At 41.7% G+C, this 26,843-nt stretch overlaps 1 protein-coding gene across 3 annotated transcripts; it reads left to right on the top strand.

Moving 5' to 3' along the window:
* Window positions 1–1,159: 1,159 nt before the first annotated feature.
* Window positions 1,160–25,544, top strand: PSMA4 (proteasome 20S subunit alpha 4). Of its 3 annotated transcripts, none has more exons than XM_033916876.1 (10): window positions 1,160–1,752; window positions 2,063–2,154; window positions 2,249–2,276; window positions 3,889–3,931; window positions 4,746–4,908; window positions 8,555–8,632; window positions 12,811–12,899; window positions 15,855–15,985; window positions 20,975–21,098; window positions 25,243–25,544. In XM_033916876.1, the coding sequence occupies exons 3-10, from the start codon at window positions 2,274–2,276 to the stop codon at window positions 25,398–25,400; spliced, it is 789 nt and encodes a 262-aa protein (XP_033772767.1). In that variant the 5' UTR covers window positions 1,160–1,752; window positions 2,063–2,154; window positions 2,249–2,273; the 3' UTR covers window positions 25,401–25,544. The 3 variants fall into 3 exon arrangements, with proteins under 3 accessions (XP_033772767.1, XP_033772766.1, XP_033772765.1); XM_033916875.1 differs by having other exon boundaries at window positions 1,160–1,736; XM_033916874.1 differs by having other exon boundaries at window positions 1,161–1,748.
* Window positions 25,545–26,843: the final 1,299 nt, after the last annotated feature.

The raw sequence follows: 26,843 nt of genomic DNA on the forward strand, positions 1-26,843 counted from the left end.
TTCCTGTGTTTGAGGGGCAGGATTGAGACTGGCAGAACTTGTAGCGAATAACAATGCAGGCAAGAGGAAAGGTCCCGCGGCTTCTGTCTTCGTTCTAGCTGTCTGATTTAGTGGGACCACAATCGAAGGCAGGGCTGATAGCAGTCAAGTTTGGGAGAGACATCTCTAAGCCCCATGGAATGATGGCTCCCCTGCCACTGCAGTTCAGCGCTTGTCTGAGGCAAGTACCAGCGAGCAAGGGAGGCAGACAGCAGCATTATTGGGCTTAACTCTGAATGAAGAAAAAGCCTTTCAAGTTGCTTCCAAACTTCTGGGCAAGGGAACTGTAAGTAAACTGATGCGAGTTAAGAACCAGGCTGCTTCTGATTTAGTGTCAGTTATTGTGAGACCAGTCATTGTGACACTGGAGTCACAATGGGGCCAGCAACCAAGAGAGGGAATAAGAGATGCTGGATTCCCACGTATTGTGGGAAGGGGATGGTAAACCCAGGGGAGGGATTGGGGTGACAGAAGGGAGATAGATGGTGGATCCTCTTGGGGAGGATAATTATTGGAACTAGGTGGGAGTTGGAAGAATAGGGACACAAAGATGCTGGACCTTGCAGGGGGCAGAGACATGGAAAATGCTGAACAGGAGGGTGGAGTATGAAGACAGAAGTAAGATGTTGGACATGGGTAGAGGGAGTAGGGAGACAAAGGGGATATGCTGGACATGGTGAAGGGGGAAATAGGGAGACAAGGAGAAGATGCTGAATAAGGAATGGAGGGAGGAGGGTGATGGAAAGTATCTGCTGGATTAAGATGGGGAAAAGAGGGGAGGTACTGGAATGTTCAATATAAAATCATAACTGAGGCCTGCAGATGGGATCAGATGGTTTGCAGGGACTGAACTTGTGGAGACAGGGCGGAAATGTGTTTTTCTTATTTCAGTCTTAGTAGTTTGTTGGTCCACAAAATAATTCTTTTATGTTCTGCCGGCTCACGGGTGTAAAAAGGTTGAAAAACATTGAGCTAGAGAACCCAAGCGTCAGAACGGGGGAGGGGGCTTAGGTGTCTGAACCAATCGGGGCCTTTGGCCCCTCCCCATGCTTCCCATGATGCCCCGAGCAGCGGGCTTCCTGCTTCCAACATTTTTAAAAGGTACAGAGAAGGGCGACAAAAAGGAGCAAAGGTTCGGGACAACTTCCCTATGTGGAGAGGCTAAAGCTGCTAGGCCTCTTCAGCTCCTGCCCTCTTTCTAGCCTTTCCACTTCTGCAATGTGTATTTAACAAAATAACATCTTTAAAGCTAATTAAACCCGTGCATAAATCAAAACCATGTACCAAGAACAGCTTTATTTTTCTTGAGACTTCTGAAGCTAGCAATGCCTATAAACCGGCTTTCAAACTCCGCCTCAGACGGTTAGTGACACTTGGCCCAGAAAGAAGAGAAACCAATCCTCACTGAACTCTCAGCGACTCACAGAAAGAAGCCGATGGAGACGCCAGAGTGAGGCTTGGAACGCCAGAATGAGGCTCGCAAAGCAAGGGAAAAGGTTACAGTATTGGAATACTTAGAACGAGGCTTGACATCAGAGGTGGCCGGAATCTGTCTCTCCTCAACCTCCCGCCCCTCTGACGCAACTTCCTGTTTCCGGCAGGGGGGGTGATGCGGCAGAAGGAATGGTCCGGGGTTGAGCACCGGCAACTTGTGTGAATCGCTGCCGCAATTGGTGACCTCAAAGACGCATTTGAAGGTAGAAAGAGAGGTGGGTGAGTAAATGAATGAGGGATGAATGCCGGACCGCTGGAGGGAATAGAGGGAGAGCTGCCGGACCGTAGACGGCGGGGGGGGGGGAGAGATGCTGGACCGGGGAGAATAGGAGAGAGAGAGAAAGATGTCAGACTGCGGGGAGAGGGGATCCCGAGTCCTTGTATGCGTGCGAGTGAGAGTGTGAGGGCAGCCAAACACGTGTTGCTTGGCATCTCTGGGAGTGAGTGACTCATCACTTTCGGTTTAGATCTGCTTCTACTCTGCCCGTAAATAACAAGATCCAAACTGTGTTTGCTTTTAATTTCACAGGAAGTATCGCCAGTTCCAGAAGATCAATTACACACAAGCTTGGACTTTTGTGCCGCCACATAAGAAAACATTGTATAATTCTAGTGGAGATTGTGAGTATCCCTCGTTGGGTGTATGGATTTCTTCTTTATTTTTTTCTGTATTCCTTAGTTACGATTGAACTGATAAATTTTCTTCATATTTTAGAACAAGTTAATAAACTACCAGGAAAATGGTAAGTTGATGCATATATTAACGTAATTATTGCTGTTAGCTGTATGTTAAATTGCACAATTTAGAAGATATTAATTGCCGTCAAGATCTTTATCTAAGAGGATATATCTTCAGAAATGCTGAGGCTGTAGCCACCTTTTATTTTTGGTTATTGAGTTGTGATGGGCATTATCAGATATTAGTAAGCGTAGTCAATATATAAAAGTCCATAATCATCACTGTAGCATGAAAATTACTCTGTATCTTGCATTTTGCTGTCCTGTGTTAATTACTTTGGCCCCCTTTTATCAAGCCACGTTAGGGTTTTTTATTGCCGGCCGCTGCGGTAAATCTCAGATGCTCCTAGGAATTCTGTGAGCATTGTAGCGTTTATCTCAGTGGCCGGCTATTTTAAAAATAAAAAACTAACCCTAACGCGGCTTGATAAAAAGGGGCCTTTGTCTTTTTCCTGTTCATTTACACATGGCTTCATCTTGTCAATGAAGTCTGGTTTGTTTGTGTCTTCTGCCTTCTATGCTTTCCCTAGTGTTTTCTGTACATTTCTTTACACACTGATGCTCTCAGAAACCTTTTCAGTGTATACAAACTCCATGATATTCTGATAGGTGGCATTTTGAAAGACGAAATGACTTACATAGAACCTGAAGACATGTAATTTAGGAACCTTTTTACTAAAGGACACTGAAATCTAGGCTTAATGTGCGATTTTCCTGTGTGCAAAGCCTAGATTTAATGCAGCAGTTTTTAGGGCCTTTTTCATTACACTATGAACACTTTTAAATTTAGTGAGTGGCCTTTTCCAGTGAACACTTTTGAATTTCAGGTCATGTACTAATGTTCACATATGTGGTACTTGTAAAAAGATAATGTGGGAGCCCCTTTCAAAAAAAAATATTTTTTAAAAAATAGCTAATGCATGTAAACAGGCAAAATACCAGAAAATGCTTCAACACATTAGTTTAAAAAAAATCCCTTTAATTAGCTTCTTTGAGTAGTTTGGTGCTGTGGGGTATCATAGAATAAAAAAGAGTTCAGGATAAGATGGACCTTCATATTGATAAGGGAATAGAACAGATGAGGGCGATATAGAAGAGATCATCTTTATGAAGTTCTGTGATATTTTACTAAAATAACTTGACTTCAACACACCAGTCTTATTTTTCACTAGGTCTCCTATTAGCTACTGCCTTGGACAGTGATCTCTGAAATGCAGTTTAGAAATTAATAAATGAAATATTTGTTTATAAAATTTGGCTCTCATGAGGTGTGAATTACTAGGCTTAGTGAAATACCTGGTTTTATAATATGATGCATCTGGGATTACCACCTTCTGAAAGACCATACTATATAAACTTCATTGCATCTTTAATTTTTCCTTTTTGAAGAGGAGAACACAAATAGGTATTCCTAAAGTGCTTTCTGAATATTTCCTAGCTCTATTATGAAGTGTTACAGACAAATTTTTATTTATTTTTTAAAGAAAAAGAGTGTAATGTGTTAAAATGTCTGTAGTTCCCAGCATACACAAGTGAAGCCTGTATGTCCAGTTTATCCATTTCAATTCATATAATATTGTCTGTCCCAAAAAAGCTGAGTGACTTTGTTTTTTGCAGTCCCGAAGATATGACTCAAGGACCACTATATTTTCTCCTGAAGGTATGCATATCTTCTGTAAATGAGAAATAGCAATAGAAAAGACTATTGAATAATATTGACCAGTTAAAAGCTGGCACCTTTTGAAAACAAAATGCATGATGGGTTGGACTGAGGCTCTTTCCACCTGTTTACTGTATATATGACTATATTGCACCTTAAATGTTAAATGTGCTGCAGTAATGGGCAGAAGATGCTTCCTTCTTTCCATCCCTATCACAGTTTCTCTTGTCTTTCATTTCTTTCTCCTAAGCTTTAGTTATGTATTGCAGATCTGCTTGGCCTCTGCACTGAGCCCCTACATTACCTTAGTCTTCAGGACCCTCATCTCTACTTCTCTCCCTTCATGTCATTACTTTCTCTCTCTGTTCTTTCTCTTGCTTACTCTTGCCCTTTACTTCCTTCTTGCTGTCTCCATTCCTCATCCACTTTTGCTCCATCTTTCACTTCTCTGTACTCCCCCCCCAAAAAAAAAAAAATCAAGCAAAATAAAACTTTTTTATTATAAAAATTGCAGTGGTACAGCAAGAGACTAGTGTTTACCTTAAATGCTGCCATTGGCTAAAAATATCTTGAGCAAGCTGTGTGAGGAGCAAGAGTGAGAAGTCTTCTGGTATTTATAGTTAATGTATGCGCTGGTCAGTTATTGAGAAACCTGGAATCTTCAGTTACCATTGGTTAGCTGGTGACTAGAAATTTGTATCGTAGGATGAGCCATTATTTTGATACAAGGTTTTACACTGGAAATCGCCAGTTCAAGAAAGTTAATTGAGTAGAATGGAACATTTGGATTTTTGAGCTGTTATGTTTTCTTTAGGTCGCCTGTATCAGGTTGAATATGCCATGGAAGCCATTGGACATGCAGGTACCTGCCTTGGAATTTTAGCAAATGATGGTGTTTTGCTAGCGGCAGAGAGGCGAAACATCCACAAGCTCCTTGATGAAGTCTTCTTTTCAGAGAAGATCTATAAACTTAATGAGTAAGTTTGCAAGTGGGTGAACACATCATTTAGCCACTTTTGTTCTATAAAATGAAATTCAGACATCCAAAACTTTCAGCACTTGAAAAAAGAAAATTATTTTTATTTTCCCTTCGCATCAGTATTTGATCTCTTATTTCTCTGCAACAATAAGTGCATTTTACCTTTTAATCATTTTGTAAGAATATCTTGATACTTAAGTTTCAGAGATCTAATTTGCATCAAAAGTATTTTCAGGAGACATTGAATTTGTTTGGAGCTCAGTTTTAACTTTCATGATTAGACAGTTTCTGTGGTGACATCTCTCAGTGCATTTCATGAGACCTGCAAGGTGGTACATGTCTTTTCCCTTGCTGGAAACCTGAACAAACCTTTATGTATTTTAGATAACTTTAATTAGTTTGGATTAAGGTTTATGAGCATTTTCCCCATAAATACATTATAGGAAAAGTATATTAATAAATATGGCTGTAAATTTCTTAAAAACAGACTGTTTACAAACTGTGAAACTTTTCATATGGAAGATAACATAGAAAATGTTTAAAAGTATCACCGAACTAGGCCCTGATTGAAGCTGAATATTATAAAATCGGTCTATATATATTTAAGTTATATATGTATGAATTGATTTCAGTGTTTGGGGACATTTATGAGAATTCAGAAACTTAGGACTGGTGTGAGGTGAAGAAATTCATTGGATATAGTTCAATTATAAATCATTATTTGGAGATGATTTGTCTGACTTGGGCTGAAACTATCCTTAGACCGAGCTTTTGCTCAGCTTCTGAAGTTAAGGATATGCAATTACCCCCCGGAGACTTTTCCAGCGATCAGTTTTGTTTGCATCAGGCTTAAGTTTATTTTTGTTACGGTTCAATCTGATACCTTTCAAATTAGGACCCCTGACGAAGGCGTGTTAACCAAAACACGGACTGTGTTAGGTCCTCTGGTTTGTACAAAGGTTTTGACACTAACTGCAATCCATAATTGCATCTTGTACTTTGTCTGTAGTTCTCTTTGTTTGTTCAGCTTCTGAAGTTATATATAAAGTGGTTTGGTTTTTATTTTGTATTCAAGAATTATACAATATGGGGCTCATAATCGAAACGGAAATACGTCTAAAATCCTGCCTAAATCGGCACTAGGATGATCAAAAAGACAAGTCATTCAAGTGCCGATAATCAAAACGGGTTTTAGACGTATCTAAAAACAGCTTAGGCCTTTTCAGTGCTGCTGTACGCCCAGAGCTGAAAGTGGTGTTTTAGGAGAAGTGATGAGGGCGGGATGTGGGCTGAGCTAGACTTAGTCGTACTGCAAGCATAACCGAAAGTTTAACGAGACTGCCTAGACGGAACTTGTACATTGTGACTTAGGCGATGTAAAAACAGGTCTAATGTTTATATGGTTTGGAGGATCCAACAGGGGTAATTTGTATTATGTCACTCAGAATAACATCTTTGTGTGTTTTTGCTGCAAGACTGTAGGGGTGGGATGGGAGGGTGGGCGGGATTGTTTTTTTTTTGGGAATGCCTAGTTTTCATGTTAGTTTCTTGTTGCTTTGTATGGGTTTGCTTTTTCTTAATAAAATTTTGAAACTGAAAATAAATAAATAAAGATATTCTCATATCTGTTGATGTTTTCAGAGTAAAAAAACAAAACAAAAAAACAGGTCTAAGTGCCCAGAAGGTATCCAAAGTGACCAGATAATCACTGCAGGGATAAAGTACAGACCCCCACATACTGCCCCAGTGATCACTGACACCCTCCCCCCCCCCCCCACAACATAAAAATTGGAATAAAAATGTACATACCTGCCTCCAGAACATCAGTACCTGGCATAGGAAAGCCTAGTAGAACAGCACAGAGGTGGCTTAAGTAGTCTGGAGCTATAGATAGGTGGGTCTAGTAGGTTTTGGGGGGCTCATCATGACCTATAAGGGAGTTCTGGTGAGATGTTTATGTGGCACCCTTTTTGTGAAGTTCATAGCAGTGCCCTGTAAGGTGCCCCACTACTGTGTTGCCATGTTTGGGTGTCCAGTCCATCACTTTGCTGGCCCCTCCCACATCCAAAAGATCTTGTTCTAGGTGTTTTTGACTTGGATGAATTTTTGGATGAGAATGGGCTATAAAGATAGACGATTTAGCGTTCTCAACGATCAAACGGCTGGACGTACAAGTATACGATCCTTGAAAAAAAAATATTTTTGACGTATTCTTCAGAAATGGACTTTAGACACTGCCGACTTTGGGTGACTAGCGACTTAGACCCCAAACGAACTTAGACATACTTTTTGATTATGCCCCTCTATGTTCGAGAAAATTCTTGTAACAGAAACAAGAGGAGTACAAAATTTAAGAAAACAAACCAAACTCTTCTATTTTATCCAATCCACAGATTTTAGTGGTGTTGGGGGGAGTACATATTTCAGGAAAATTTAATAAAAAATAAAATCATAAGAAGAGCTGCTGACTGTCAAACTACTATGGAGTAGACATAACTTCTGGTCTTAAAGTTGCAGTTACATTTTCCCCTTCCTTGGACTCCAAAAAGGCAACCAAATGTAATGGTTCATAAAAAATATATTTAATTGAACGATATTTAATTACACATTTACAGGGGTAATTTAACCAATAAAAGCCACCTAAACTTATAACATGAGGTCTGAAAAATAGAAATTCCAAACACCTTTTCTGTGTAGGCCATGAGACATCGGCATAAAGATGAGCATTATAATTCACGAAAAGAACATCTCAGTGGCAAAAAATAACCTTAGAACCCAGTTCCTATCTAGCTCCAAAACAAAATTAGCAATTAATGTAAATTGGAATCAAATTGTCTTCTTAATGTATAAGTTGGGTTATAAAGGGGTCCTTTTACGAAGGCACATTAGCGAGTTTAATGCACGCGACTTTTCATCACGTGCTAACCCCCGCACTAGTGGAAAAACTGCATCTGCTCAAGAGGAGGTGGTAGCGGCTAGCACGGCTGGCGGTTTAGCGCACCGTATTACGCGAGTTAAACCACTAACGCGCCTTCGTAAAAGGATCCCAAAGAGTAAGCAGGCTTAATTTGAAGAGTTTTAAAGGTGTCTCTGAACAACAAGTTACCCTTATGAAAGATAGTTTGTCTATTTATAGGAAGCTTGAGAATTTAGAAAATAGTTTGTTCTCAAACACTTTGATTTTATTAATTTTTCCAAGCTTTCATCAATAGCTCCAGCTTTGACATTGAAAAGATATGTCTCGGAAATTTTGAAGATACCAGAACAATCGTGCCCTATTTCAAGAGGGGATGGGACTTGATATACTGCTTTTTCTTTGTGGTTTGCCTAATCTAAAGTAGTTTACATAGGGCAATGAAGTGTTAAGTGGCTCGCCCAGAGTCACAAGGAGCTGCAGTGGGAATCAAACTCACAACCTCAGGGTGCTGAGACAGCTGCTCTAACCAATAGGCCACTCCTCCACTCTTATTATTTAACACCTTTTACTAAAAGAAATGGAAGTCAAATATTGCCTGCTTCAGAATTTCATATGACTCTGAATGTAACCCAACTTATAAAGCAGGGCGTTTTGTTTTGCGTGTAAAGGCCTTTAGTAGAGCAAATGCAGCTATTTCTGGATATAAAACCTTACTTTTGTCTTTCAGGGATATGGCTTGCAGTGTTGCAGGTATAACTTCAGATGCCAATGTGCTGACAAATGAACTAAGATTGATTGCTCAAAGGTACATGGTAGAAATATATAATTCTTTAAAACCTATGATACTACTTAAGTTCATAACCTAAAACTAATCACCCAGCAGTATATAAATATATAATGAAAAACAGAACTAAATACTGCAAATACCTAGCAGTGCACGGTAGTATTAATAGTCCAGAAAGTTGAAAGGACTATGGCCTCAGAATCGGAGCCCACGCATAACAGTCACAGACTGGAAGTAATCTGCGCGGTGTATTTGCTCCTGCTCCAATCATCGGCCCACACACCTGCAATTTTTTAAAGATTTTTTTCAAGCATTTAAAAGAAATTACCACCCCTATGGGGTTGTATGTAGATAAGTGCAAGCCAGGGTATATATATATAAAAAAGACCAAAAAAGCAACTTAGCTTTATACTTAATTGTACAGAGAAGAACCGTCACTAGTGTTCATATGCCGACGCGGCCAGCGTTTCGCGGAACTTTACTGATTTAAGTCGTCCGCTGCGTCAGGGCCACCAGGACATTCAAAAAAATCAAGGCTTCATTTTCCCTGGCCTGTCAGACGGCATGCTGTTCCTCTTGCCTCTGGCTTGCAGAAAGCTCCGATTGTCAAGCCTTTCATCCTTTCATCCTTTCAAGCCTTGATTTTTTTGAATGTCCTGGTGGCCCTGACGCAGCGGACGACTTAAATCAGTAAAGTTCCGCGAAACGCTGGCCGCGTCGGCATATGAACACTAGTGACGGTTCTTCTCTGTACAATTAAGTATAAAGCTAAGTTGCTTTTTTGGTCTTTTTTATATATATATACCCTGGCTTGCACTTATCTACATACAACCCCATAGGGGTGGTAATTTCTTTTAAATGCTTGAAAAAAATCTTTAAAAAATTGCAGGTGTGTGGGCCGATGATTGGAGCAGGAGCAAATACACCGCGCAGATTACTTCCAGTCTGTGACTGTTATGCGTGGGCTCCGATTCTGAGGCCATAGTCCTTTCAACTTTCTGGACTATTAATACTACCGTGCACTGCTAGGTATTTGCAGTATTTAGTTCTGTTTTTCATTACTACTTAAGTTCACACAGAAGACTGATTAAATAGGCAATCAAATTTGGTAGCTGAAACAAAACTTACAAAGTAGATGAGAAATGGGCAACGGAAGTGATGGCTAATAGGGTCAGGAAGTGGTTAATGGAACTTTACATTACATTACATTACATAAGTGATTTCTATTCCGCTTGTGCCTTGCGGTTCTAAGCGGATTACAAGTTAGAAGACTGGACATTTCCAGTAGCATTGCAGTACATATAAACAAGAATGCGTTAAGTTACAATTGTTGTTCTGGACTTTTCCAGGATAAATTGGTAGTAGATAGTAGATAGTGATAGGTTATTTAGACGAATAGAGATTATATTGTCCGGATTCTGTTGTTTAGACGAGTAGAGATAATACTGTTCGGATTCGGGTGTTGCTGGTGGTGGTGTTTGGGTAGTCATGAGAGCATTATCTTAAACTTTTGTGAGGTTATGATGATGGGAAGTGTTTTTTGAAGAGATGAGTTTTGATTTCTTTTCGGAATGCTTTAATGTCTATTGATTTGGTCAGTAGATTGGTGATGGTAGTATCGATCTTTGCTGCTTGTGTCGCTAAAAGGCTGTCGTATAGTTTCTTTCGTCGTGTTCCTTTGAGAGGGGGGTGAGTGAATAGGCTCTGGGTTCTCCTTGATCTGTGTGAGAGGTTACGGTGTAGTCTGTTGTTTAGGTAGCTGGGTGCTGTTCCATGTATTACCTTGTATAGTAGACAGTAGAATTTGAACTGAGATCTTGCTTTTATTGGTAGCCAGTGTGAGTCTAAGTATGCTTTGGTGATGTGGTCGTATTTGCCTAGTGAGTAGATGATTCTGAGGGCTGTGTTCTGAACTGTCTGTAATTGTTTTATCATGTAATTTGGGCATGATAGGTATAGGCTGTTACAGTAATCTACAATACTCAGTACTAGGGATTGTACTAATATCTTGTATTGATCTTTGTTGAAGAATTTTCTTATTTTTCTTAGGTTACGTATTGTGAAGAATGCTCTTTGGATGATTTTGTGGATTTGAGACTGCATTGTGCAATTTCTGTCTAGTAGGATTCCCAGGATTTTGAGTGTGCTTTGCATTGGGTACTTGATTGTGTTTACTTCTAGTTCTGTGAGAGATGGTTTTTTTTCCCTTTCCAGTAGTAGGAATTTAGTTTTTTCCGAGTTCAGTTTTAGTTTATGACTTGACATCCATTTTTCTACCGTTTCCATTATCATTTTCAGGTAGTTTGTGGATAAGGGGTCTTGAATATTAAAGGGGAGGAGGATAGTTATATCATCTGCGTAGCTGAATGATACTGTGTTTAGGGCGTCTAGGGTTATGCCTAGGGATGCTATGAAGAGGTTGAATAATATGGGTGATAATGGTGATCCTTGTGGTACTCCACATGGGTTTGACCATGGGTCGGATATGTGCTCTTTTGATTTGACTTTGTATGTTCGTGTTTTGAGGAAGCTTTGGAACCATTTGTGAACATTACCTGAAATTCAGGAAGTGATGGTTAATGGGGTCCCCTATGAAGGGAAAGTAACCAGTGGAAGTACAGTATAAGTGCTAGATTTAGTCCTCATTACTGTCTTTATATCCCTTGGTTGGGTGGGAAGTGATGATGTGCTGTGACAAAGTGAATCCAATACCAGAAGTGTCATAGTTGTGATGACTGACTGGAATCCACAGGCCTAGGCAGTACATCTTGGTCTAGATGGGGGGAAATTCTGTAAAGAGCCCTAAAAATTAGACACCAAAAAGCTGCACACACAGCTAGTATTTTTAATGTCTTAAAGTTGACAACAATACACCTCAATTCAGGCACAACTACTTGTACGTGCTCTGACAGGTCTAAATGTTTGTCTAAATGTGTTCAACTGACACTAATCTATGAAGATATTGATAGTATCAGCAAAAAGAATGGCAAACTCTCAAAACAATTTTTGTGAGGTACATCCCAAATCAATATCAGCATAAGCTGTCCTCACTTACAACTAGACAAGGCTGGCAGCGGGTCTGATAACACGGGGTTAGTCCTTGAAACAGCCCTAGCGAAACGTGGATCTATGTCGGAGCCTTGTTCAGCTATTCACTAAAGATAAGTTACTAACATAACTAATTAAATGAAAATAACCAATGCTAAAAGCTTAATCGAAATAAATTAAACTAATATAAAGAGTGGTGGTTGAAGTGTGACCGATGAGGAGGCTAGCTACACTGAAATCTGTACCGTAATAGATTTAATCTGGTACAGATGTAGCCGCTGAGGTCCATCTCTTTCTATCATTAAATATGTGTGGTGGAAATTCCTTTACTTTTTGAAGCTGTTTTGAAACTATTGAAATCACTTATTGGAGAGAATCAAGAATTTGCTATAAGTTTTTGATGTTTTTGGACATTTAAGTGAAGACAGCTTATGCTGATACTAATCTATGAAGTGCATACTGGAATAGTTGGAAAACCCATGACCTGCGTGTGGCCCTCCTACATCTCTGCCCCTTTGCAGTTATGTGCTACTGCAAAAATGCAGTAGAAAAACTCATGCTTCTGTAAAAGGTTGTAAAAGCAAGAAATTCCTAAATCAATCTCAGGCAGCTTCTCATGAAAAAGAATTTCAATCATTGTTGCTCACAGCTGTTTCTTATAGACATTTTAGAAAACAGCGAAAAACCTATCTTTTCTCCAAATACCTGACTAGCTGACTCATTCAAATATACGATTATGTTTAATGTTTATAATCTTTTGTAAACCGCGTAGAACTTTTTGGTAACGCGGTCTATAAGTATAATGTTATGTTATTCAGGAAATGGCGCAAAAAAAAAAAACCCAGTGTCGAATGTGATACCCTTTCCGAAATCCTGCTTGGCACCGATTCCTACACCAGACTTATGCTTGTTGAACCCTGGCGACACCCAAGTTAGGCACACTGAGACCATATTCTGTAATTTAGTACGCAACCTTTTGGAATGCCCTGACATACCCATAGACAGGCCCCTTTTGAGTTATTTGCTAGTAGACTTAGGTACTAAGCCTTATAGTGTGCAGCCAGGTAACATCAATAATCGGGCTTAGATAGCAGGTAAAAATGTGCTTTCTGCAAATGATTTTCTAATGGTTATTGCTTTTTAATTCCTAGGTATCTTCTGCAGTATCAGGAGCCTATACCTTGTGAACAATTGGTTACTTGCCTATGTGATATCAAGCAAGCTTATACACAGTTTGGAGGTACAGAGTCTTTAGTCATTTTTGTATCTGATAAATAGGCATTGTGAATATCTGGCAGTTTTATAAGACTCGGAACTGTGTGGGTACTTCCTCCAGATGAAAACTACTCTGCTGCTCTAGCAGCCAGCAACAGAAGGAAATTGATGCTACCTCTAAGAGAGAATGCGGTGATTCTGAGTAGAGAATGACAAGGGGCCAAATTTGTCCCCGTCGGTACTCAATTTCCCCGTTCCATCCCCACAAGTTTTGTCGCTGTCCCTGTCCCATTCCTGTAAGCTCTGCCTTAACCGCACAAGCCTTGAACACTTATGATTTTTAAAGTGTTTGAGGCTTGTGCAGATGGGAATGGAGCTTGCAGGAATGGAGCAGGGACAGGAAAAGAACTCGCAGGGATGGGAAAATGAATTCCCGCTGGGATGGGGAAAAATTGGTTCTTGTGTATAGAAAATTGAATAAATGAATAGTGTGAAAAGCTTCAGCCTTAGATAACCAGAGCTGGTATTGTGACATCACAATGCCTCATTCCACCAATGCCTAAGAGCCAACCTCATCAATGATGTCACAATGGCTTGATTGTCCTATACTTGGCTCACTTCTACCTCATTTTGATTTCTAGAGTGGTGCAGTTTAGAGAATGACAAGGGGACAAATTTGTCTCCGTCCCCACAGGAACTCAATTTCCCTGTCCCATCCCTGTGACTGCCCTGTCCCTGGTCCATTTCCGTAAGCTCTGCCTTAACCGCACAAGCCTTGAACACTTATGATTTTAAAGTGTCTGAGGCTTGTGCAGATGAGGACAGAGCTTGCAGGAATGGGGCAGGGACAGGAAAAGAACTTGCGGGGACGGGAAAATGAGTTCCCGCAGAGATGGGGAAAAAATTGTCCCTGTGTCATTCTCTAATTCTGAGCCAATACTTCCCAGCAGACCTACTTACTGATTTTTCTTATTGAGGTTTTATACAGCAGAAGCCAGTTGTGCGATGTTTTGATCTTGTTTAAACCTCAAGCTTTGATTGATATATCTTTTGACACTGTCTAGAATCTTACTTCTTTTTACTACTGTAAGTTATGATGTGGAGAGTTTGATTTTTTTTTTGTTTTAGGGGTTTCTTGATTTTAATCAGTTGATTTTGTTACAGATTTTAAGTAGATGTCAGCAAACATGAGATTGAAAACAACTGCTAAAAGATCCATAAGTGTATAATTTACAACTATTTGAAAATCTGAAGATTTACAGCCCCTTTTATAAAGTTGTGCAGCAGCAGCCCCGAAGGCCTTTAAATCCCTATGGACTTTGAGATTTAGCCCACACTAAACGGCTTCGTAAAAGAGATCCTTAATTTTCTGAATAAGTTGAACTAAGATACTCCTAATACATTTTATTTATTTGTGCAAGGAAACATATCTTCAAAATGCACCAAGAGGTTTAAAATTTAAAAAAATAAAATAAAAAGTCATCTATTAGAATGAAATTGAAGGAACAATAAAGGGCTCCTTTTACAAAACTACATTAGTGATTCTTCCCCTTCCCAGCAAATGCACCGAAGTCCATTTGAATTTCTATGGGCTTCTGTGCTATCGCTACTGCAGCTTTGTGAAATGGGTCCAGTGTTAAAAATAGTGTGGGAGGACATTGAGGATAGTGTATGCTATTTTAGGTTATTTCTTGCTAAAGTTGAGAGCATGCCACCTTCACTCTGTTTAAAGGGTATCATTTTCTAACTACGCACATTAATAAACGTATGCATTTACTTTTCACTATGCACTCTTTGCTGGATTTTCAAAGTAAAAATACAATGCATGTGTAATTTCACTGGGAAAGTTATCCCCCTGCTAATTTGTGTAGATAATTTTTCTAAGTAAAAAAACAAAAATAGCTTTGAAAGTTCTAAAGAATGCATGAATATGAACATTTCTCTCCAATTCTGTCCTCGGAAGCATTTCAAATTGCTACTAAATTTGCATATGTACAGGCACCTGCACATAGAGTAGACAAAGGCCATTTCTGTGGGGAAACACCATTATATCTACAGAAATTACATTTAATAACAAATCATGGGCTGCAGGAAATGTGAAATACAAGGAGGCATATAAATGAATACTTGGAGCCAAACAAAGAATTAAAAATAGCTAAATTCAGAAGTGTAAAAAAAATAGAATAAGTGAGTTTTAACTATGAGTTTTAATTAGGACACCGGTTTGAAGAATTTTTGAAACATAGGATTTTGAGAGTGAAATTTAGAGAAGGATATTCTGAGTCCTAGAGTGTATGATACAAGGTTCCTCAGAGTTCCTCTTTGTACCTTTTTTGTTTGCTTTTTGTTTATTTTAAATGGTTGATTTCTTTTAGAAGTCCATAAAATACTGAGTGGAGGGAACGGGTAGATATGAATCGCTTGTTTACTCTTTCCAAAAATACAAGGATTAAGGGACATGCAACGAAGCTACTAAGTAGTAAATTTAAAACAAACTGGAGAAACCATTTCTTCACTCAGCATGTAATTAAATTCTAGAATTCATTGCTAGAGAATATGGTAAAAAGCAGTTAGCTTAGCAGGGTTTAAAAAAGGTTTGGATAATTTTCTAAAAGTCAATAAGCTGCTATTAAGATGGACTTTGGAAAATCCATTGTTTATTCCTAGGATAAGCAGCATAAAATCTGTTTTACTCTTTGGGATCTTGCCAGGTACTTGAGACTTGAGTTAGCCACTGTTGGAAAGAGAGTACTGAACTTGATGGACTTCTGTCCCAGCATGGCCATTCTTATGTTCTTATGCTTTAATTGCATGTTCAGTCTAGACTGAAACATTAAAACATGCAACTAGTGGAATTTGAAGAGGGTTGTGCGATTACGAATAAGCTCCTGCTTTATAATTTGCAAGAATGCTTGTTTATGTTTTCTGACTTTACATGTGTGTTTTGGATACATTTTCCTCAATCTATGTGTTTGAACAGGAAAGCGTCCTTTTGGTGTGTCACTTCTTTACATTGGTTGGGATAAACATTATGGCTTTCAGTTGTATCAGAGTGACCCCAGTGGAAATTATGGAGGATGGAAGGCCACTTGCATCGGAAACAACAGCGCTGTAAGTTTAATATCTTGAAAAGAACATCCAATACAAAGCATTGCTGTCTTTTAATCTTAACAACCAATTGCTAATCTTCTTGTACTAGTGTTGAATGAAAGGGGAAAAGGCAAAGGCAATTCAGAAGCTACATTTTCTGAGGAAGGGCTGAGAGGGGGCTCATAGTTGCTCAGAAAAGGTCAGCAAGAATAAGGTGTATGGAGCAATCTCTAAGTAAGGTGGATGAAGGAGTGGCCTAGTGGTTAGAGCTACAGCCTCTGCTCCTTATGACCTTGGGCAAGTCACTCAGTCCTCCACTGTTCCAGGTACATTAGATAGATTGTGAGCCCACCGAGTTGGCTAGAGAAAATGCATGAGTACCTGATTGTAAACCACTTAGATCACTGTTCTTCAACCGCCGGTCCATGGACCGGTGGCGGTCCACAGGAAATTTCTGCCAGTCTGCACAGGGCCGGCGAGTTTGATTAACTTCAGTTTCCTGCCGATCCGCACAGGGCCGGCAAATCGACGAGATATTTTCAGCTGGTCCATGCTGGGCAGGAGAGATCATGGGGAGCCTCCGACAGTGGCTTTCTCCCCTCTCTGCAGTTCTCCTTACTTGCCAGCGCAGCAATTCAGGAAGGCAGCCTTGGGGCTTTTGCTGAGTCATGGCTGTCTCTGATGATGCAACATCCTCTTTCCTCAGAGGCGGCGTGACCCAACAAAGGATCCGAGGCTGCCTTTCCTTAATCGCTGCGCTGGGAAGTAAGGAGAGCTGCTGGGAGGGGAGAAAGCCACTATTGGAGTCTGGGAAGCTACTGGGCAAGGGAAAAAAGGGACAGCTGCTACTGGACCTGGAGAGGGAGAAGGAGAGATGTTGCTGGGAGGGGAGGAGGGAAAAGAGTCTTGGAAGCTCCTGGGCAAGGGAGAAAAAGGGACAGCTGCTACTGGACCTGGAGAGGGAGAAGGAGAGATGTTGCTGGGAGGGGAGGAGGGAAAAGAGTCTGGGAAGCTTCTGGACAAGGGAAAAAAAAGGGACAGCTGCTACTGGACCTGGAGGGAAGGAGAAGGAGAGATGCTGCTGGGAGGGGAGGAGGGAAAGGAGTCTGGGAAGCTGCTGGGCAACGGAAAAAAGGGACAGCTGCTATTGGACCTGGAGGTAAGGAGGGAAGAAGGGAGGGGAGGAAGGGAAGAGAGTTACTGCTGGACAGGAGGAGGAGGGAAGGGAGAAGGAAAACAGGGTCAGATCAGAGGTCCATCATGTCCAGCAGTCCGCTAACGCGGCGGCCCATCAGGTCCAGGACCTGTATAGTAACCCTCTGTCTATACCCTTCTATCCCCTTTTCCTTCAGAAAATTGTCCAATCTCTTCTTGAACTCCAATACCGTACCCTGTCCTATCACACCCTCTGAAATCGCATTGGGTGAAGAAGAACTTCCTAGCATCGGTTCTAAATCTATCCCCTTTTAATTTTTCCGAAGAATCTTTCCCTCTCCACTTTCTCTATGCCCTTCGTGATCTTGTAAGTCTCTATCATATCCCCTCTAAGTCTCCGCTTCTCCAGGGAAAACAGCCTCAGTCTCTCTAATCTTTTAGCGTATGAAAGGTTTTCCATACCGTTTATCAAACGTGTCGCTCTCTTCTGAACCCTCTTGAGTATCGCCACATCCTTCTTTAGGTACAGCGACCAATATTGGACGCAGTACTCCAGATGGGGGCGCACCATTGCCCGATACAACGGCAGGATAACTTCTTTCGTTCTGCTTGTAATACCCTTCTTGATTATTCCCAGCATTCTATTCGCTTTCTTAGCGGCCGCTGTGCATTGTGCCGATGGCTTCATTGCCATGTCCACTATTACCCCCAAGTCCCTTTCTTGGGTACTCTCACTCAATAACAGCCCTCCCATCGTGTAGCTGTACCTCTTGTTTCTGTTTCCTACGTGTAAGACATTACATTTCTCTACAGGAAAAAAGAAAGGAAACAGCTGGCAGGGAGATTAGAGGAGGGGAAGGGGAGAGACAGGCATGAGAAAATAGAGAGATTGATGGGAAGGGGTCAGCAGAAAAATAAGCAGAGGGACAACGATGGTAGATCTGCTGTAGGAGAGATAAAAATGAAGAGAGGAGGCACAAGCCGTATGGAAAGGGGAGAGGGGCATAGAAAGAAGACAGATACCATATGGAAGGGGGAGAGGACAGACAGTGGATGGAAGGGGCAGATGCTGGATTGAAGAGACAGAGAGGGCAGATACTGGAAGGAAGAGAGTGAAAAGAAGATGAAAGCAGAAACCAGAGACGACAAAAGGCAGAAAAAAATAATTTTATTTCTATTTTGTGATTAGAATATATCAGATTTGAAATATATATCCTGCTAGAGTTGGTGTTAGACATAACTGGGGACTGCAAAGCCTAGGCAGTGCTTCTTTAGCTTCCAGCTGGCTTAGGGCGCTCTCTGACCAGGGGGCAGTTGCCCTAGTTGCACTCCCCTAACACTATTCCTGTCATGTGTGACTGCAGTATTTTGTTAGCATGATATTTCTGTGTAGCATTCTGTAATAATTTGGCTTGTTCAGTTTTTTTAATAGTAGAGGAGATATATATATGAAGGAGAGGGGAGATGGGTTTTGTTGATCCTTGCCCTGTATTATTTGTATTTATAATATGACAATTGTACAGAATATTGTTTTTTTAATACTTTAATAAAATATATTCAATATACAATCATAATTGAGGCTTGCGCGGATGGGATCAGATGATTTGCGGGGACCGAGCTAACGGAAATGGGGCGGAAATGGGGTTTTTCAATTTTAGTCCTAGTAGTAGTTTGCCGGTCACAAATAATTCTTTTATTTCTGCTGGTCCACTGCTGGTGTAAAAAAGGTTGAAAAACACTGACTTAGATAACCTTGATAGGTAGTATATAAATGTCTAAAATAGAGAATAACATGGGGAAAAAATTTGTCCCGGTCCCCGTCCCGTCCCTGCAACTACTGTCCCCGTAGCATCCATACAAGCCTCAGTACTGCGGTATTTAGCTTATTCCTTCCTTATAAATCAAAGTTCTGGCTGCTGAACTAGAGAAAGAGATGTTCAGCTGGCAGGGCTTTGTTTATAAATTTTTATCAATACAACTAATATACTACTTTATCCTAAAGCAAAAAAAAAAAAAAAAAAAGGAAATAAATACATTTTTTTTCTTCCTTTGTTGTCTGGTTTTTGCTTTCCTCATCTTCTCATTCAGTTCCTTCCATCCACTGTCTGTCTTTTCTCAGCGTCTTCCATTTGCTCTGTTACTATACCTCTCCCTTCACCCGCCCCCCCCCCCCCCCAATTGGGCTGCACCTCTCTTCTTCCCTCCGCTCCCCCCATAGTCTGGCATTGCTGTCTTCTTCCCTTCCAGCATCTTCTCCCCACTCTCTGTTCCCCGTTTCCCTTCAGCGTCTTCTCCCCACTCTCTGTTCCCCATTTCCCTTCAGGGTCTTCGCCCCACTCTCTGTTCCCCATTTCCCTTCAGCGTCTTCTCCCCACTCTGTCTTCCCTAATCCCCATTTCCCTTCAGCATCTTCTCACCACCACCATCACCCTTCCCTCTCGCCACCTCACCGCCCTTCAGCACCCCTTGCACGGCCCGATTATCTTCCTCCCTTACCTTCGCGGCACGTTAGTAAAATAGCCTGCCTGCAGTCGCGTGTGTGTGGGCGGAAGCTTCTCTGATGCCCACACACATGTGACTGCAGGCAGGCTCGGCCGGCTTCAGAAAGTTACTTTATTAACGTGCCGTGAAGGTAAGGGGGAGGGAGGGAGATAGATTCGGTAGATAGGAAGGAGGGAGGGGGCCGCACGCGATTGGTGACTGCGCGTGTTCCCTCCCTTAACTGCGGGGACAAGGCCATTCACCACTCCATGTGCCCACAGTGAGCACTTTTCCAATAATGTTTTGTAAAGATAGCAGAAATTAGAGGTCAAGATCCACAACAAGTAAGTGAGCAAAATAGAGGATGCAAGGACTGGTAAGCAAACAGAGTAACAAGTCAATAAAAGTCTTTATTTGCTCACATGAACACATAACGTGACATGGCCACATTTCATATTATTTGCATCTGGATTACAGTAGTCCTAAGACATTGGCAAAATTTATTAGCACAGCAATGAGGCACATGCCTGCACTAAAGCTCATTGCATAACTCATACTATCCTTCAGATGTGACATTTTAGGGAGACTTTTAAACAACTTGTTATAGTTATACTTCTAAGTCAAAAAGTAGAAGTACAAGGATGGCCTGCACCACCAGCTGGGCTGTCCTTCTTTCTCTTTGTAAGTAAAATGTTTGCCTTTGACAAAATTGAATTTTAACCTGCAGAGGTAAAAAGGAATCTCTGTGTGAGTGACTCTAAACCAGGGGTGGGCAACTCCGGTCCTCGAGGCCGGAATCCAGTCGGGGTTTCAGGATTTCCCCAATGAATATGCATTGAAAGCAGTGCATACAAATAGAGCAGGATAAAAAACTATTTACAATGTCCAATGTGACATGGACTAAAGCTAAGGGGGGACAGGTTCAGGACAAATATCAGGAAGTTCTGCTTCACGCAACGAGTGGTAGAAACCTGGAATGCTCTCCCAGAAGAGGTACTTGCGGAATCCACCGTTCTAGGGTTTAAGAGTAAGTTAGATGTACACCTCCTTATGAGTGGCTTAAGGTGACATAGGTAAGGGTAAGCTAGATGCGCATCTCTTATGAGAAGCTTAGAGTGATATGGGGACTAATACTATGCCAGGGTACACCTGGCGGGGCCTCCGCGTGTGCGGATCGCCGGAATTGATGGACCTAGGGTCTGTTCCGGAGATGTCACTTCTTATGTTCTTATGCATGCATATTCATTGGGGAAATCCTGAAAACCCGACTGGATTCCGGCCTTCGAGGACCGGAGTTGCCTCCACCCCTGCTCTAAACAGACTGCCTTCAAAGCATTTGATGCTCACTGTATCAATGTGTGTTCTAATTTGCAGGCAGCTGTGTCCATGCTGAAACAAGACTACAAAGAAGGAGAAATGAGCTTGAAGTCTGCCCTTGCTTTAGCTGTCAAGGTGCTAAACAAGACCATGGATGTCAGCAAACTGTCTGCGGAGAAAGGTATTTGGGGTGTCCCTCATGTGGTGCATGCGGCCTACTGTATATTATGAAACTTCTTTGTTCGGTCTGCTGTAAAGAAGGTTCAGGGCAAGGATAACAGACACATATAAAATATATGAACAAACTATTAAGGCCAAGCTTCTTTCTATGCTTACTATACTTTTCTTTGAAGAGAGGAGTTTAGCAAGCTTCAAAATATCTTGGTGCATGTAGATAACATTTTGGATTTTTAAATTCATTCCCCCCCCCCCCCCACACACATTTATTTATTTAAAATCTTTGTAGCCCGCATATCAAAAATCTATGCGGGTAACAACAATATATACAAAGTTAAAACAAACATGACAGTGCATAATAAGACAGCATATAACCTACTATCCAAAACCTGTGCTTAAAAACGGTTAAGGCAGTAAACTACCAATTCTAACATTACTCGTATTTGGAAAGGCCAAGCGAAAAAAATAATGCTTTCAGGCTTTTCAGGTTTAATGCTACATTGCCATTAGCAGTTTGATAATTAAAATAAATTTGAGAATGGGACAGTGATTATTCCCAATAAACTGTTAATTAGAAATTGTTTCATAATGAGCCAAAGCCTTTCTTGTGTCTTGTAACTAGTTGAAAGCAGCTCAGAATTGGTAATGGATTTGCAATGGTATTAAATGTCTGATCCGTTACCTATGGTTTTAAGGACATGGTGAACCATCTTAGAACAGGCCTTACCCCAGATTCTAGGTAGGGCACCTACATTAATGAGGTAACGTCAATTGATTGACACTTCATTAATTGGCAACAATTTGAATTTGCATGTGCGTCTGCTCGAGACGCTATTCTATAACATCTATAGCTAAATTTTATAGCGTGCAACTCAAAAGGCGTGTGGCCATGCAAGGGGCATGGTCAATTCAGGTGTTTCTAGAAGTTAATATCAAAAATATATGCCACAACTAAAAAGACAATATTCTCAACCAAGTTGATATCAATTAAATTTATAGTTCAACATAATGAATGTGCTCAGAACCCCCCCCCCCCCCCCCCCACCACCAGTCATTCAGGCAAAGCAAGACCAAGGCAAAGGAGAACCATCATAGCAACATTCTGTTCTCCTTTGTTCCTCTAACTTGGTCCACCCCCTTCTGACAATCTTTTCTTTGAGAAGGAAGGAGATGGGCTGGGTTAGGGGTCAAAGATTGATTTTGCAAAGGTATAGAGTACCAGTGCGATGGTGGCAGGGGTCAGCATTAGCGATTGAGTCCGGGAAAAAGAGATGCTGGACTGTGTGGGGAGAGAGAGATGGACCTGGAGCTGAGGGCAGAGGAAGGGAGGGAATTGGATGAGGGGGAAGATGGACCTGGGGCAAGGAGCGAGATAGAAGAAAGAGAAATGGACCTGGGGCAGGGAGGGAGAAGGTTGGACCTGGGAGGGTGGAGAGAGAGGGAGAAAGGAAGTTATTGGGGCTGCTCCTCCAGGCTCGGGCCCCCTACAAAGCTGCAGTATGTGTTCAATGGCTGGTGAGGTAACTGAAACCCCGTCAACCAAAGAAATGTACTGCCTGCGTCACCCCTTTCCTCCGCATAATAGAAGACTATCCATATTAAGTCAAACCAATGCTCCATCTAGCCCAGAATCCTATTTCCATGGACAGTGTGGTGTAGTGGTTAGAACTACAGCCTCAGCACCCTAAAGTTGTGGGTTCAAACTCCATGCTGCTCTCTGTGACCCTGGACAAGTCACTTAGTTCTCCACTCTCCCAGTACATTGGATGGATTGTGAGCCCACCGGGACAGATAGGAAAAATGCTTGAAGTGCCTGTATGTAAACCACTTTGAGAGTGGTTGTATAACTGCAAAAAAGGCGGTATACAAGTCCCAATCACTTTTCCCAATCCAGGTCACAAGTACCTGGCAAAAACCCAAATAATATTAGTAGCAGAGATGTCAGCAGAATGCTTCCAGCCACTAACACTTGCACTGCTCCTGAGCATGCTCAGTTCGTCCATGAACTGAGCATGCTTGGGGGGGGGAGAGGGGGGGGGTGTCTGCATTGGCAGTTGGTGACACCCTGTACTTGCTCAGTCTTGAGGAAACTTTGGGAATAGATTTCTTTGACTGGCAGGGGTTTGGCATCCCTACCACAAATGTATGATATATAATGTGGAGGAGTGGCCTCGTGATGAGGTTGCAGGTTCAAGCCCAGCACCCTGGGCAAGTCACTTAACACTCCTTTGCTGCAGGTACATTTGTCAGATTGTGAGCCCAGCAGGACAGACAGGGAGAAATACTTGAGCACCTGAATGTAAACTGCTTAGGTTATAAGTGGTGTATAAATACAAAGAGAAAAATATATAGAGGGCTCTTCAAAGAGTTTCAGCAGTTTCATATTTTCACAGGAAATGGTTGGGGCAGGAGAAGTGGTACGAGGGGTGTTTTAGAATGTCATGTGACTATTCCGTGATGTAATTTACTTTTGAGATATTTAATAAATAGTGTTTAAAAAAATAAGTGTGGGAACCTTTTGGAAGATTCCTCATATATGTATGTGTGGTGGGATGCTGACAATGCCCCCCTGCCTTAATTATGATTAAAAAAATTTTTATTGAAATGCTGCTCTAGATAAAAATAAAATTGATTTAGTTGAGTGGGGTAAATGAAGACACAGGCTAGCAGTCGTGTTCAGAGCTCTAGATCCAGTTCACTGAATACTAAAAGGAAATTGCCAGGGGATTTGGTAAGAGCGGTTAACATATTTAAAAAAAGGCTTGGACAAGTTCCTGGAATGAAAGTCCGTAGTCTGCTATTGAGACAGACATGGGAGAAGCCACTGCTTGCCCTGAATCGGTAGCATGAAATGTTGCTACTCTTTGGGTTTATGCCAGGTACTAGTGACATGGATTGGCCACTGTGAAGACGGGTTACTGGGCTAGATGGACCATTGGTCTTATGTTCTTAATATGTTTTAAAGCAACCCCTAGTCAGCGGTTACCAGTACAGTGGAACCTTGGTTACGAGCATAATTTGTTCCAGAAGCATGCTCGTGAACCAAAGCACTCATATATCAAAGCGAGTTTCCCCATATGAACTAAGGGAAACTCGCTTGATACGTTCCCACCCCCGAAGCCACCGGAGCTGCTCCATACCACCACCACCACCCCCCCCCCCCCCCGCCGCGATCCGGCATCCCCCCCACTCGCATCCCCCCTCCGCCGCAATCTGGCATCCTCCACGCACCCACCCAAACACATTGTCTTACCTCCATCTGGCACCAGCACCAACGCACAGGACATGCCGGTGCCCAAAGATCAGCTCTCTTCCTTGTGATGGGCCTTGAGCATCTGCGCATGCTGAAGGCCTTCTAGTTCTCGTTTTCTGCCGGATCGTCAGGGGGGGGGGGTGCTCGTAAATCAAATCAAGCTAGGTTTCCGAGGCGCTCATTTTGCGAATGTTTTGCTCGTCTTGCAAACCAGTGCACTCGTAAACCGAGGTTTGACTATATTTCCCTGTCTATACAAGGCTGATCCCTGCTCATTACCTTCTAATAAATGCTGCTAGTCCTGTCCCGCAGGACCACATAATTTTCAGTGTTTGGAGCTGTGCTGTACCTGAACATTAGCATTTTCTTACTGTAAATATTGGGTTAAATGGTGCAATACTGAGAAGCAGTTTTAGACATTCTAAGTGCCAGCCAGAATTCTTCACCAGGGAAAATAAAAAACCTCTTATTTGCCTTTTATTTTTTGTTTCTCTTTCTTTCTTTTTGATATTTTTGCTCCTATCCCTCTATTTTTGCTGCTCAATGGTAACCTTCGCACTTCTCTGGCTGGCCTAGGCTCTGACTTGATTCCTCAGCCCTGCCCCAGTTGACGTTCTGCATGAGCTTGGCAGCAAACCCCAAACCTGGAGATGATCTGGGCTCCAAGGGTTCTTTTTGTTTGGTTTTCTTCCTCCTCACCCCCCTAAGTTTGGACTAATAACGTCTTCTGTAACCCTCTCCTTCACAGTAAGAAATCAGTCTCTGCTTATAAATTTTGTTATTCCTCATCAATGGACAAAAATTGCTTCTATTTATAGTAATAGAGCCCTGACGGCCTTAAGTAAGGATCAGCCCTGAACTGGGGCTTGCTAAATTGTTTCTAATTATGTTTCAGTTGAAATTGCAACACTGACTAGAGAAAATGGAAAGACAAAAATAAGGGTTCTGAAGCAAAAGGAGGTAGAAGAATTAATAAAGAAGCACGAGGAAGAAGAAGCAAAAGCCGAACGAGAGAAAAAGGAAAAGGAACAAAAAGAAAAAGAGAAAATATGAGAGCCACTTACAGTTTTGTGCTTTTCTTAAACAGTGGGTGACGGTAACTATTCTGACATACTTGTAATATAAGATTTAAATCTTAATTTCAAAGTTAGATATGTGTGTACTTTTTTATTCTGGAATAAAACTTGAAGAAATTGGCTTTTGTTTATTTTTAATATAGGGTAATTTCAGATAATGGGCTGCAATTAATGCTTTTGTCTCCATGGAGGAAACGGGCCTCAGTTTCAAGAGGAGATGGCTTTCGTTACCATGCATAATGATGGCTGTTTATTTACACGGGGGCAGCACTGTATAAAATTGTAGAACAGTTGGCTGAAAACAAGATCATCCCAGTTCAAATCCCACTGACAAGTTACTTAATTCTCCGTTGCCTCAGGTACAAATATACTGTAGATCGAGTGCTCCAGTGACAGGAAAATACCTCCTGTATCTGAATGTAACTAACCTTGAGCTACAACTTTAAAAAAGGGTGATGCTAAAGCTCAGTCCAAAATCTCATACTGTACCTTCTCATTCCTCTTACATGTTGAAAATGTTTTTTCTTTAGCATCCCTCCAGACCAACATAGAACGGATGGGTTTATGCTCCTCTGCCAGCAGGTGGAGATTGAGACATAATGACTTTTGGCAGTGTAGTACAAGTGGGCTGTGCAGTCCCATCTACAAACAGTCTTCTCAGTCTCCAGCAGGTGGAGGTGATAAGCCTCTGCAGTCTTTCCTTTGGGTGGTTAGGGCCTGTTGGATCTGGTTAGTAACCTTTCTCTTGTCCCTGTTGCTGTCTGGACAGAGCTTGGGGGACCCTCTCGGGGTCTTACTGACCTCGGGGGTGCCACACTCAAAAGGGTCGAGTCCCTCCTCCATTTCCCCCAATTTTAATTCTTTAGAGTAGCCTCAACTTACGCCTTGCCACCCTTTAAGCACAGACTACAGTGGGGTATGTTCTATTAGTCTTTGCAACTGTGGGCTCTGAAATTGTTTTACTGTTTCTTTTTTTTTTCAAACAAAAGCATACCACAGACAAAAGAGAATAAAGGGCTTGAGGCAGCCGTGTTTATCTGGCATTTTTTTGTGCGTAGGTTTACTGCGCATACGATATGAGCACTTTTAAAAAGCAGAAGTGTGTTTTATGTGTGTGCTGAGGTGGTGGATGCAGCCAGCGTGTGCACGAAGTGTTCCAGCCGCTTTGAAGGGGAACAGGCATCGGCTTCAGGTGTCAGTGTGCAGGGTTCTCCTTCATGCATACACCACTCGTCGGTGGGGAGCGCAAGTGAATCCTGGGCTTCCCCTGCTGCTCATGCCGGGGTCTCCACAACTGCTGGCAGTCAGGGAGATGTGGCTTTGACTACCGAAGGCATTGGGGATTCCCTTGTTGTGGCAGTGACTGCTGCTTGCAGCTCTGATTTCATGGTGGAATCTAGTCGGACCTCGTTGACACCTT

This window comes from Geotrypetes seraphini, chromosome 12 (genome assembly GCF_902459505.1).
Source record: "Geotrypetes seraphini chromosome 12, aGeoSer1.1, whole genome shotgun sequence".
Lineage (NCBI taxonomy): Eukaryota > Metazoa > Chordata > Amphibia > Gymnophiona > Dermophiidae > Geotrypetes > Geotrypetes seraphini.

Bases quoted from the DNA above. Each gene is read 5' to 3' on its own strand.
- PSMA4 (XM_033916876.1), top strand. The intron at 3,932-4,745 runs GTATGCATATCT...TGTTTTCTTTAG, and splicing joins CACTATATTTTCTCCTGAAG to GTCGCCTGTATCAGGTTGAA. The intron at 12,900-15,854 runs GTACAGAGTCTT...GTGTTTGAACAG, and splicing joins AGCTTATACACAGTTTGGAG to GAAAGCGTCCTTTTGGTGTG.